The sequence below is a fragment of the Vipera berus genome (assembly GCF_964194415.1).
Source record: "Vipera berus genome assembly, chromosome: 3".
Taxonomy (NCBI): domain Eukaryota; kingdom Metazoa; phylum Chordata; class Lepidosauria; order Squamata; family Viperidae; genus Vipera; species Vipera berus.
The window spans coordinates 62,984,615-62,999,157 of NC_138204.1; the positions used below are offsets into that span (position 1 = coordinate 62,984,615).

Here is a 14,543-nt window from a genome sequence, read left to right on the forward strand (position 1 = left end):
TGTGGGCGTGCCAGACCTGTGGAACCGCTTGCCGGTTGAGCTCCGGATGGCTCCCGACCTTCGCTCCTTCTGGCGCGATTTAAAAACTTATTTATTTGAACAATCTGGCCTGGTCTGATGGGTTTGGGGTTGGATTTAGTTTTAACACACTTTTATTATTGTATTATATTGGGCATAATTATTTAATTCTTTTTAACTCTTTTTTAACTTTTGTATTTACGTTTTGATATTTATTGCCCTGTACACCGCCCTGAGTCCTTCGGGAGAAGGGCGGTATAAAAATTTAATTAATAATAATAATAATAATAATAATAATAATAATAATAATAATAATAATAATAATAATAATAATTGAATCAGCGTAATTCAACTCTGAAATACTCTTTCATATTACAAAGTGGGGAGTTCTTTTTAAGACTAAATCATAACATTTTCACTTTGGGCATAGTGTGATTGAATAAAAAGTGTTCTGCTGTGGAACATTTAAATGGCATTCACAATAATTTTCAAACAATAAATCTTTGTAAAAGCAATGCTAGATTTAGATGGACAATTGCAGCCTGTTAAGAAGTTTTACTTGAAAGTCTATCCACCTTAAGACTATTCGATTTCTTCCTATCTTTTGCCAACCTCATGGTCTCTCAGACACACGAGATCATATTGATTAATTCTCCCCACTGTCCCTTTGACCCTTAGAGCAATTTTTTTGGTTCTAAGATTCCAGCTAGGAGTCTCAAGAATGGGAAAGCTCCGGGGCAGAATAAGGCAGGTTCTGTCGATTCCTGTCAAAATAAATATTAGGCAGTTATCAACATTGTAAAAATGTTTAAATCCGCTCCGTAGTAAGGGGATTCTGTATCGCTAAGCTGAAACTTGCAGAGAAGGGCGGGGAATCGAACTCGGCGGATGATCACTGGGAGCCAAAAGTAAAAAAAACACACAACTTAACGCCGTGTAGCCAATTGCAAGCAAGTTAGGCGTACCGAAATACTAAAATGGGGGCGGAGAAAATGAATGGATTCGTGGCATCGTCTGCGTTGCGCGAGGAGTTCTAGGACGATAAATGGGTTTGCGAAGGGCAGAGCCAGCAGTGGGTTTGGCGTGGTAATTTTTCTTCCTGTTTCTCCGCCGTCGGAGTCCCCGCTTAAAGCGATCGCGTTTTGACGGTTCGTTTTTTCCCCCCCCGATGAATCCGCGGGAGGGAGGACGGATCAGGCTAAAGGACACCTGACCCGTAGCCAATCGGGTCCCACTTGGCTTTAAGACGGTCACTCTGTGAACTGCGGGTTGGCGATGCGGCCGCTCTACCGGGAGAAGGCGGGGTGGGGAAAGGAGAGGAGGGAGATCTTGTAAAAAAAACCTGTCGAGAGGCGTGACCGGCTCTGAAAAGAATGGCTAGTGTGAGTAGGAGCAGATGTTGGGTAGTGACGTGCGCAATTGACAGAAAAAGGAATGGAAACCCTCTTATCTGCTGGCATTCTCGAGCAACCCTCCCTCCCCCCTTCCCAACGCTTACGTTTTTCCCCGATCGCCGGCATATTGACTAGTAAGCGCACTTTTGCGAATGTCCCACTTTCCGTTTTGCGTCCGGAGTTGATGCGATCTTGTAAAATAAGGCGAGTAGGCAACCGACAAGGCGGATCATTTCCTTGCAGTTCCGCGTTTTCACTAGTTCCGCTCAGTGTCATCAATCGCCAAAATTGGATGTTGGAAATGAGGGCATCGGATGTTGGAGGTTCAGAGTCAATTTGGCTTTCAAACCGGACTGTGGATGACTAATTGATTTACTCCTGTTGCTGCTTCTGTTATTTAAATGGGTCTTTTGCTGGGTTTAACATTTGGACTGTGAGGCAAGCCATTAATACTGAAAGCTATAGAGTTAATGATGTCAGGAGAATTTGACTTCCTTATCTATAAATTTGCTATATAGCTGATAGCAACATACTGATTGCTTTCAAATTGCAGGTCAACATGTAAAGTAGGCTTTCCTTAATGAACACATGGTTAGACCAGCCTACTAAGGATGAATTTAGCTATCTGAATTCCTTACATAGCCAAAGCTATACAGAATGTGGAATTACAAGAATAAAATCAGGTTTTCTGTAAGCAGTGAGAAGCCACAACTGTGCAAGAATAAAATGATAGTGTATTTCTGGGGGAATTGTAAACATGCTTAAAGGAAAGAAAAAAGCAGTAAAGCATCCATAGTGGCATGTGATTTTTTTTTTATAAAGACTGCAAGTATTCACTACATAGTAAGTACTTTTGAGGGACGCGATGGCTCAGTGGGTTAGGACGCTGAGCTTGTCGATCAGAAGGTTGGCAGTTTGGCGGGTTGAATCCCGAGTGCCACGTAACAGAGTGAGCGCCTGTTACTCGTCCCAGCTTCTGCCCACCTAGCAGTTTGAAAGCATGTAACAATGCAAGTAGAAAAATAGGGACCACTACAGTGGGAAGGTAACAGCGTTCCGTGCGCCTTTGGCGTCTAGTCATGCCGGCCACATGACCACGGAGACTTCCTCGGACAAACGCTGGCTCTTCGGCTTTGAAACGGAGGTGAGCCCCGGCCCCTAGAGTCGGAAACGACTAGCACGCATGTGCGGGGGAACCTTTACCTTTACCTTTTACCTTACAGTGGGAAGGTAACAGCATTCCGTGCGCCTTTGGCGTCTAGTCATGCCGGCCACATGACCACAGAGACGTCCTCGGACAAACGCTGGCTCTTCGGCTTTGAAATGGAGATGAGCACCGGCCCCTATAGTCGGAAACGACTAGCACACATGTGCAGGGGAACCTTTACCTTTTACCTTAAGTACTTTTATTTTTATACAGAAATTTGGTGCTGTTCACTTAAAAAGATTCCTTTTCAGAGGAGAAAACCCTTTTAGTTACATATGGATAGTGCGCAACCTTTAACAGTTTCATACATTCTTAATATTTAACTGGCCCATCTGGTTGGTGAACTTAAGAGAAGATTTTGTCAGCTTACAAAGCTAACCGGGTGACCTTGAAAAGTCCTAGAAAGCAGGCAGTGGTAAACCACTTCTGAAAAACCTTGCTTAAAAAACTACAGGCAATCACCAGGAGCCAACACACAAAAAAAGCAATATTAAAATTGTGTGGCAAACCTTTTAAACACAAATTCTAGAATGATCAGAGAAATAGGTCAGTTGAAAACTCCTTCCTTATTAGTAACAAAAGAGCCCTGCAGAAGACATCCAATTGCAAACTTATCAGTGTAAGGCAGACTGTACAGGATTATAAAAATAAAGTTCTAAAATCATAGAATTATTTAAAAGCTCTAAACTTGTAGTTTATTGCTAATAGTTTGTTCCGTTTTCAAAAGCCTTGGTCATAATTCTACTAAATGTGAGGATTTTTGAATCCTGTTATTTTTTAGAAGACAAAAGCAGTAAAACAGTAAACTATATTACTTGCTGTTGAAAGTTCCTTCCTAGACAGCCAGAATTGTCTAACTTTACATCAGCTTTGAGAAGGATTTTTTAAAAAGAATATGTTCTAAATGAGGTAATATCTTCTAATATTTTTGAATTAGGAATTAAAAATAACTTTATAGCTAGTATTACATTGGAAAATTAAAGAATTTGCTTTCTTGCATGTTGGTAAACAAAAACAAATTCTTATGCTTAATTTGATTTTTTATTATTTATAGGGTGTGGAGCCTGGATTTGTTCCAAGTGTCCAGGATTTTGATAAAAAACTTACAGAAGCTGATGCTTATTTACAAATTTTGATAGACCAATTGAAGGTATGTTAATTCTGTAATGACTCCATTATAGATGTAAATAATTTTCTAGCAATTATATACTTTATTTTGTTTCTAAAATTCAGAAGTATAATTCTCTTGCAGATAATGCCAGAAATGGGAACAGCATACATTTTTAGTTGGAATTTTGAATGTATTTTCTTGAAAAGCAAATAACCTTTCTAACCTCTGTTTCAAAATACAAAGATAGTATGTTGACAGTTCCTGCTTCAAGAGATTAGATCTAAGGAGCTTAGGTGGAAATTAGAATCTGCAGACTTCCACATTATAGTCATGTTCTAAGAACAGCAGTATAAGCTTCACTTAAGTAAAATCTAAGCTTAATTTCATAATGCTTAATTAAAACTGAAAATCAATCAAAAATCTAAAATAACTCTCTACTTAAAAGTTTCAATTTCAGTGAGTTTTGAATCTAGATGTTTAAGTTCATGTAAAAAAACTTTGTTGTTTGATCATTTATTTAAACAATTTTGTCTATATGTCTCTTTTTGCATTACATTACGTGCATCACAGTTAATTTGTGATGTTATAGATATTTTTTTTAGAATTTTTATCCTGCCTAATACTCCTTCCTCGTTCTATTTTCCCCACAACAACAATAACAACAACAACTCTGTGAGGTGAGTTGAGCTGAGAGTGACTGGCCCTAAGTCATCCAGCCAGCTTTCATGCTTAGGATGGGACTAGAACTCACGGTCTCGTGATTTCTAGCCTGGTGCCTTAACCCCCTCAACCAGAGTGGCTCTAGATTTCAAGTCTAAGTAGAATTGACTTAGTTTGTTATCAAATGGCTCAAATATTTGATCTTGGAAATGAAGAAAATATTTGATAATAAAAATAGAAGCAGTAGTATATTTTATTTCTAAAGCAATGATTTTGAAATGTTTTTTTAGCTTAACTTGAATATATGATTGTGTACCACTCCAAAAAAATGTCAAGGTAATGGTCACAATCAAAGCCCCACTCCTTTATCATGGATGTGACGTTGATGTGCATACAAAAGGGGCAGAACTGTGGCCCCATCTGTTTTTAATCATGAAAATGATTTTTCATGTTTTTAATCATGAAAATTCTCCTGTTTCTAGTACTATGCTGATTATTCACATATGTATTATTGTGATCAGAGTACCGGTATATTCCTATTCCCCATCCCACCTCCTATGATTGCTCTTTACAGTTTGCAATGAAAGCAAATGAGTTTATGAATTAATGGAAGCAACTGTTTGTTTTAGATAAAAACTATTATTAAAGCCACAGGCAATATGAATATTATTTTTGGTAAGACAGATAAAAAATATACTTACTCTACAGAAACTAATGTACTTTTTAAAGGGATTTGCTGTCCTGTTAAATTATTAAGTTTTTCCCATGTTTTTAACAATTTTTTCTTATAGCTTTTTGATGAAAAACTTCTGAACTGCAAAGATGATGATCAGAGAAAAGCAAGTATATTTTTATACAGATGACCTTAGATTATAAATTTCTTTCTAAGATACAACTTTACTGGTCTTTTTATGTATAGGTAATAAATAAAGTATAGCTTGTTTATATATCTATAGTAGGTGCAGAAAAAATAGTGACAGAATAATAAGAAAGGATATATTTCATTCAAATAAGGTAATCACTTCTATGGATTTATATCTGATCCTCAAAGCTCACTGTGACATACAGAATGGTCCTTCCTCTAGTTTTCTTCCACACTTCTTCGGCAAGGTCATTAAAGAAGGTAATATCTATTACTTTCTGTGTAGCCCAGAAGGAACCATCACTATATGGATAGAGAACTCTCTCTACTTTTCTTACCCAGGAACTTAGTGTTTGCAGATGACGTGCTGTTAACTCAAGCACTGAGTTCAGGAAGCATCACATCTGGGATGCTAACAGAGAGCTTTCAACAGGAATGGAAGCCGTTTTTTGCTTTTGCTTTTCCCAGCTTAGAAGTTTGGTTTTTTTCTGGTCTGGAAAACAATCACATTGATTTTTTTTCCTTCTGCAGTTAATGTACACAGAACCCAGTTGATTCCTCTGAATCTTTCTCTCTGCCTATTCTCTGCCACCACTGTCTTGGGCTTGCCTGCTTGCTTTTCCATTCTTTTCAGGAGGTCGAAAGTGCCAAAGTATTTTATGCAAATTGCCGCATGCAGATACTTGTGCATGCACCTGCACAACTAAATTATGAAAATAACCGGCAATTCTCTGTTGCCCAAATGTAATAGAATAGAATAGAACAGAGCTGGAAGGGACCTTAGAGGTCTTCCAGTCCAGCCCCCTGCTCAAGCAGGAGAACCTATACCATTTTAGATAAGTGACTGTCTAGTTTCTTCTTAAAAACCTTCAGTGATGGAGCGCCCACGATTTCTGAAGGCAAGCTGTTCCACGAGTAGGATCTCATAAATAAGGGGATATTGACTCTGGAAGACTTGCTTCCATAAGATTGACATTCCTATTACAAAAACAAAACAAAACTGAATGGGAGGGATAGTCCTGCAGCTTGTTAACCTTGCTCCGGATCTCCCTCCAGGCAAAAAAGATTATTTGTATTTTAGTGTATTTTCTTTTGGAAAACACATTTTTTTGCTGGATCATGTTTGCCCCCACAATGAGATCCTGTGGGGATATATCTCTTATAAAAGGTTAAATGCCATCTCTGCTAAAATAAGGACCATTTTGTATTTAGAACAGAGTAACATGCTGATTATAAAATACATTTAAGACAGTTTTTCTCAACCTGATCCCCTTTAGATGTTTTTGAGTGCCCTTCAGAATTCTTATCCAATATGGACAGAGAGCAGTTGGCTGAGAATTATGTGAACTGGGGATCAAAGCATTGGCAGAGTGCAGACAGGGAAAGACTGTCGTACGTAGATTGAGAAAAATTGTCTTAACTATTGAATAGGTGTTTTTTCTTATATAATTTTGCTAGAGAGATGAGACTTTATAATTACTTATAATCTACTCTGTTGTAATGATTGTTTGATGTTATAAAAGATGATAGTTGATTTCTTCTCTGGCAATTAGCATTTAAAAACTTGTCCATATCAGAAGAAAAAATGTCAGATTGTTGTTACCCCATAATTTAACACCATGAATTCTGATTCGTTGCATGAATTCTGTTTTTTTTCTTTTGAACGAATCCATTGATCCAAGACAAGTATCAAAATTTCCATCTATTTCTAGTAGAAATATGTTTAGAATAAAATGTTCTTGAGGTATCCTTTAAGCATTTACTATTTATAAGGAATTTTTAAAAATGGCTTACTTAGTTGTTGTGCCTGTAGAAGAAATAAGTAGAGGCAAAAATGTGGACATCTGTTGAGCATGAATCTTGATTGAATATTATAACTTGGAAATACAAAATAATTATTTTAAAATTTTCAAATATGCTAAACAAAACTTTTCGGCAAATTTGCTTATAACTAAAAGACTAATGTGGCTAAAACTAGCTATTTTAAGAGTCCTTTTGTTTATTTATAGATGGAGTTGGCAGTATAAATAATAAGTTTCAAGCATAAGCACAGAATAAGTTTGTAGAGGCAAGTTATTTGTACTATAAGATTTGCTAAATGTGCTGGTAAGTTGCAGCGTTTGCATTCTAGCTTCTTGTTATCAAAGAAAAAATAATATCAGGGTCATTGTACAGTGATGAAGGATGTCTGCTAATCTTTTGGTAAAGCAATATTTTGTTTGGAATGTGCTTGAGATCCCAGAGACTTAATACAACTTGCCTGTCTGAGTTTGCACTGTTCAGTTTTGTAGATAATGTTTATTTTTGGTTAGAAATAAACAACAAACAGTATTAATCTATTTAAAGACTATCATTTCTACCTTTAAATGTTTTTTGTATATGTGTTTGCAGAAAATTGAAAACCTTAGAGAAACAACCAGTGTAAGTTTTTTTAAAATCACTATGCACTTGAAATCGTATTTCATCTGATTCCCTTAGAATGCATTGCAGTGAGGAGGACCAGGATGAAGGAGGATAATCTAAAATATTTTTAAAGTCTTGTTCATATTTATGTACATATTCATCTTTAACAATGTGTTTACTAGTAGAATACTTTAAATGAGTTGGTATGATTACCCTCCTTCCACACGTGACTTGTATCATAGTGCTTCTTATGATACATTAATGGAGAAATGTGAAATAAATGATTTATATCAGCAGGAATAATTCTCACCTTGTAGTAGACTAAATTTATTCATTTCTGACTATCTTCTAAGGTAGGTGAATTTCATTGTAGTTTTTATACACACACACACACATTTACAAGACAAGATCTATTTGATTAGATAGCTATCAGAATAATGTATTTTAAAGTGAAATCACTTCTAAATAACCATAACAATAGCTATTAATTACTTTATCAAAATTTTATACACTGTGATTATTTGCAAGTGCAACCAATATTTTTCCCGGAAGTAAAATGCTGGTCTATGGGGATTACATGCTAAGGGAGCAGAGCAGGACAGGATTGGACTTGGCATAGAGTCAGCATGTTCCTAGCTTCCATTCACTAATTTATATATGTATATGTGTACAGAGTAATGTGCAGATACTACTTAAAGTAGATGCATCTTTGATTTAGGATGTAAGGATGTTTTCCTCAGTCTGCTCCTTTCTGTTAAGTAGTCCTGAAGGGTCTTCTCCCTTCATTTGTCTAAAATTGGAAGGACAAGCAATGGACCTTATGTAGTAAAGGTAAAATAGGAGTTAATTTTAAAAAAACTCTGAAGTATATCCTATATCTTCATTTATTCATAACTGTTAAGGTTGTTAGATATTTATAACAATATCTATGAAAAAAATGCAAAATTGGTGACCTTTTTGCAAGTGTTTTGGATTGCTTTAATTGTTAAAAATAATTTAAGCTTTTAGAAAAACTTAAATATTAATTTTTCCTTCCTTAGAGCATGGTCGAATCAATAAAACACTGTATTGTGTTGCTGCAGATTGCTAAAGTAAGTATTTTTATCGGTACCAAATGGTAGAAAATATTGTTTTTTTGCAGAAAATGTTTATGTGTTGTTTGCTATGTTGTAGTAATGTTGTGTAATTTAAGAACCTGAAGGGGAGGTGTTTGTATGGATGCACCACTTAGGTTCCAAAATCTTGCTTGCTTAGTGTGAATTACCGTATTTTTCGGACCATAAGACGTACTTTTTTCCCCAAAAGGGGGAAAAAATGAGGGTGCGTCTTATGGTCCGAAGGTGATCCTTATGGCCAGCCCCAACCTCCGCAAGTGGAAAGCAAGGGAGATTGCCAGGAGCACGAATCGGCACGTGCTGAGAAACGCCGATCTCACACTCCTGCACTCTCCCTCGCTCGGTTTCAGCTTCCCTTGCTACAAGAGAAAGCAGGCTGAAATGGAGTGAGGGAGATTGTCTGGAATGCGAATCGGCTGATCTCGCGCTGCTGCAATCTGCCTCGTTTCAGCCTGCTTTCTCTTGTAGCAAGGGAAGCTGAAACGGAGTGAGGGAGTTTGCAGGAGCGCGAGATCGGCCAATTCGCATTTCTGGCAATCTCCCTCACTCCGTTTCAGCCTGCTTTCTGCAAGAGAAAGCCGGGCTGCAGGGCCGCCTCCGCGGGTACTGCTCTAATGCAGAGAGGGAAGGACAAAGAGGGAAGGAAGGAAGGAAGGAAGGAAGGAAGGAAGGAAGGAAGGAAGGAAGGAAGGAAGGAAGGGACAATGGGAGAGGGAGGGAGAGAAAGAGAGAGAGAAAGAGAGGGAGAGAGAGAGAAGGAGAAAGAATTTTTTTCTTGTTTTCCTGCTCTAAAAACTGGGTGCGTCTTATGGTCCGGTGCGTCTTATGGTCCGAAAAATACGGTATTTAATAAACATAAATTCCTTGGCTTTCTAATCAGTATTTCATGATTTGAGCTCCTGAGAATGTTCATTGTACATAATCTTATGACAGAGTTGCCACACTTAAATAGTTTACTGTTGATGGGGAACATACTTAATATTCTATTATCACCAACTGCTGTTGATTTTTGGAGCATGGAACTACATGGAAGAGAAAGAATAGTACAAGACACCTTGCGTATGTAGGTTTCCACTCACACAAGTTTGACTTCTGCCAATCTCTTTAAATGTCCAGAGGCAACAACCTCTGGTTATTATTGCACAAAACTCCAGGCTGAAATAGGAAGAAGCAAACACTAATCATTTTTTCCTGAACTGGGTTACAAATAAATTGTATGAATTTGAAAGGGTGATCTTAAAATTTGTTGTGTTCGAGGGTCCATCTTGACCATTGATTTTTCAATGTATTGATAATAGATTTGAAATATTTCACCATTTCTTCTTGGAACTTGTGACATAGAATTGATAAAATGGGATAGTTTTGGGGGCAAAAGTGGCTAAAGTCCTCACTCTCTACATCATTTTGCATGTCTTAGTGAAATAAAATTTTAACTATTTTTCTATCCTTAATGAGCTTAATTAGTTCTGGCATAGAAGTTATTGCAATGTCAAATATGAAAAATCCCATTTAGTTTTGTGGGGCAACTAAAAAATATCTAACATAAACTGGTGATGGTAGTTGCTGCATTTATCTATATATGTATCTATTTGGGGTCAAAGTCCAAAAGAATAAATATATACAGTATAATCAGGTAATATGTAATACAACATTTTTTTAAAAAATGATTCAAGAATGAAATTTTTGACAAACCATCAAGCAACAAATAGCTGATACCATGGATTGGAGTTGAGTGCAAGACCAGTATCTACTATCCTTAGTTGCAAAAGAACAGAATTTTCATAGAAATGGCTAGATAGCAGTACACCTGTGCCAAAATACATTTGAACAATTCTTCTAAGAAAATTGTTTTAGATACAATTCTGACATTAAGAATTGATATGAGGAAGAAGAGATGCTTGCTCTGGTCTGCTGGTAAGATAAAGTGTATGCTGGTAAGGGAAGGGTATTGCCTGAAAAGTTAAAATAAGCATGAATGACATTCTTGAAATAATAAAAGCCTGCAAAAAATGGTAAAATGTTACTGATACTTTAAAATTTGGGAAATATTCCTTATTATTGAGAATGATTAAAATATGACAATAATGGTAGCTATGCTTAGTTAATTTTAAATTATATTGGAAAATAAGGATAATCAAGAGCAACATATTCAGATATTAGTTCAAAGTAGAAAAATATTAATTTTTCTATATATATTTTGAAAAACAATATTTTTATGTTTCATATGTACAATACGGATAAAACACACAAAACTCAGGATATTTGTTTTATTGAAATATGGAGTTTTAATATACTGAAGTAATATAAACAACTAAATTATTTTATTAAGAATATTTATAATGAAATGTTATAGTTATTAATACTACTTCAAAATTAGGTGTATTGAATATTTTTTTAAAAAAAATTCTTAGGAAACAATTTCAAATAAAGCTTATCATGTGCTCCTAAATCCTAAACTGTTAATATCCTTTATGACACAAATACAAAATGGTCTATTGTACAGTTGTACTGCGATAATCTTCATTTGTACCAATAATTGTAATTTAGCTCAAAGCTTCATGAACTACATTGGGTGTTAGTTTTTTCCCCCCAATATAGAAAATTCATATTTTAGCCAGACCTGGCATTTTTGTATGGTAACTAAACTTGACAATTTTCAAAGTCAGAAAAACAAACACAGCCAATTTTCAGATTCTGAACCCTTTTTGACAGTTTCTGATAGTGTGATGGGTAGGAACTCCTCAAGAGAGACAATAAAGCAACAGCATTACAATGAAAATTAGGGCTGAAAAGGAAGATAAGTGGGAACCATGCTGTTCGAGCCCATGACTTTGTTTTTAATTAGGGCCTTTAAATGGGAGGTCTGTAGCAATTTGGCATTATTTATATGACTGCAGCAGTGTTCTCTATCTTACTGGGATTAAGAAATAAAAGTAAAGATTGCTTCTCAATTTCTGGGATTATGAAATCCCTTCCAACATCAGATGTAATAAGAATTTAACATATGCTTCTTTTTCTAATTTGTCTACATATCTTAGTTCAAACCAGTAGAAGGAGAAAAGAGAAAGAAAGGGCAAAAAAGATTCATGTCAATAAAATAAAAAAAACCAACCCCAAACTACAAATTTTTTTGCCTTTTTCTAATGTAACTTATGTATGATGTCATTCTTTATTTTTGTTTTTCACGTGAATTGAATGTATCTTTCAGATCAGACATTACTGCTAAAGATTCTTGCACTTCACTGACTGTAGTTCAAGACTGCTAAGACAAGATTTGTATTTGTATTTGCTATGTTTTCTGAATTCTAAATACAGAAGCTTGTAGTAGCAGTTTCTACTTGACAAAATGAAAAACTCAGCACCTCTAAAGCTGAGTTATCATAAAAAATAATTTAAGTTGCATAAATAGTTGCATTTCTGACCCTATCACAAGCCACCAAATGGCGTAATATGGGAAGAAAGTTACATACCATGATTAACTTGGAGTGGTGGGAGTTTTCTTATCTGAGTAGCTCTCTGATTTTATGTGCAAAGTTTTTTCTATTCCTTGTTTTTTATACAAAGCTTGATCAGTTTACATAAATACCAAAGAAATCACACAGGATGTTCCATATATCAGGAACTCTAATATTACTATATTTTATTATGTAATAAATTAAAGATTATGTCTAAAACAATTCTATTTGGGCCACGTGCATTCAAATGGTATATACAGGCTACTTTCCCTTAAATTTTCAATGCAGAGAGTGGCAGATATTATATTTTGTCAAGCTCTAATACAGAGTTTTACATAATGGGGTTTATACTGACCATCTGAACATAATGTTTCCTAGTAGTCATTGTAAGGGAAAACATCACATTAAACCTATTACTCATATTTATCAATTATGAGCAGTTAACAACATTCTATTCCAGTAATTGCATATGCTGCAACTATTATTAAATGAAATACTGCCTTCAGTTACAACATTATTTAAAGCAGGGATAGCAGCCTACAATTATACCCAGACACCCCCAAATTATATACTAAAATTTGGGAGCAAAATGATCAACACTGAGTGAGACAACTTCAAACTCCTTAGGATTTTTTTGACATTTTCTGAAAAGATTTACTAAGTTCTGAGGTCTTTTAATAAAGAGGAGAAGAGGAGAATTCAGTGTCCTAATCACTTTGCACGGGGATTAGGTAAAATTTCAGTACCGTAATCCATTCTCTTTGGCTAATTTTGCTAATTTGGATAATTTAGATAATTTCACTTCATAAAAGAGAAATTAAATGCCTATCGTAAAGTACTGATTAACTTGGAAGTATGGGTTAACTTTAATTTACTATATATTTGTAATTACAGTGGCTTGCCATATCTTTCAAATTTGGGTGTATTCTACTTACCCAGAAGAAAACATTAACCACAAGTGTAAAAGAGCATGTCAGTTTCACCAATTTCCTTTCTGTTAATGTTTTATTAATAGCCAAGATCTGTCAGCCATTTTGTGAAAATGTCCATAATATGCACTCAACACATTCAAACTGTGTTTCATCATCCAAAAGCTGGTTTATATTTTGCTTCACACATTCTGTGTTTTCATATTCTGATCCAGTGGTCCACAGGTACTTTAACATAAAAGAATATACAGCATAAAGCTCAGGGTTGAACTGTGAAGTTGTTGATGTAAATCTAAGTCCAGAAGGAATTAATAAAGCGAAGAGCGATCCTTTGCTCTTGCTCTTGATTAAGACCGAACTAGTGCTATACCAGCTGTAGTTGCTGTTTGCAGTTTGGCGAGGAGGGGGGGGGACATGTAGCAAAATATATCTTGTATATAGTGGCACTACTAAACCAGTGAACATCATTTGCTTGCTTTTAAAATTATGAGTAGGCAAGAACAGTGGAACAAATATATGGGACGCGGTGGCTCAGTGGGTTAGTCGAATCCCGAGTGCCGCGTAACAGAGTGAGCGCCTGTTACTCGTCCCAGCTTCTGCCAACCTAGCAGTTCAAAAGCACATAAAAATGCAAGTAGAAAAATAGGGACCACTACGGTGGGAAGGTAACAACGTTCCATGCGCCTAATATATGTATATATATTCTGCTGATCTCTCTTTTACATAATGGGAGAAGACAGAATGAGTGTGGTATTTTCCTAATAAAACTTTGATTAATCTCATAACCGAACTGAATTGAATCTAGTTAATACTTGTGTGGAGATCATCAGGAAATCTCAGGGTTGTAGGTTAGTTGAAGCAATCAAAATCATCCAGGGACAGGTAATTCAAATGGCTTTAATGAAATCAGTAGGAATCAAAGGAGTTTTCATTTAAAAGGAAAGATCAGAAGGCATCAATGAATGAAGAATAGTAGAGGTATCTTACTCAGAAATCCCTCAAATGCCATTTTTTCTTGTATATAGTATTTATTGTGTGATTTTTCTTTGGAGATTTTCAGGAATATTGTTTCTGAATTAAAAAAACAGGATGTAAGATGTAAAGGATGTAAGAACCTTTTGTAAGAGTTCTATTTATATGAATGTATATCTTCAATTTTAGCAATTCATATCTTACAAATGCAACTTGGTGTGGCTTTTAAATGGCAGATCCATTTGCTAGAAAAAACTTTTTATCTACTTCTAAAATAAATGAATTTCTTATTATATCAGGGGTGTCAAACTCGCCGCATCACGTGATGTGTTGTGACGTATCGCAACTTTTTTTCCCTTGCTGGAGGGAAGTGGGTATGGCTTCTATGTGACGCATCCGGCCCATGGGCCGGCAGTT

The 14,543-nt window shown here is 35.8% G+C and overlaps 1 protein-coding gene across 8 annotated transcripts in view; it reads left to right on the forward strand.

Moving 5' to 3' along the window:
• The window catches only part of OSBPL9 (oxysterol binding protein like 9), an 84,408-nt gene that overhangs the window by 45,712 nt on the left and 24,153 nt on the right, over positions 1–14,543 (forward strand). For 6 of the 8 annotated variants that reach the window (XR_014025898.1, XM_081323421.1, XM_081323422.1 and 3 more), the window contains exons 5-8: positions 3,674–3,769; positions 5,182–5,229; positions 7,644–7,673; positions 8,696–8,746. The exons of 1 other annotated variant lie outside the window; for it this stretch is intronic. Coding sequence is in view for 6 of the 7 variants with exons in the window: in XM_081323421.1 (XP_081179547.1) it covers positions 3,674–3,769; positions 5,182–5,229; positions 7,644–7,673; positions 8,696–8,746 (225 nt within the window). In the remaining variant the exon portion in view is untranslated. Of the gene's footprint in view, positions 1–1,322; positions 1,401–3,673; positions 3,770–5,181; positions 5,230–7,643; positions 7,674–8,695; positions 8,747–14,543 lie in introns of those variants that run through there. One more of the 8 variants, XM_081323424.1, reaches the window with a different exon arrangement.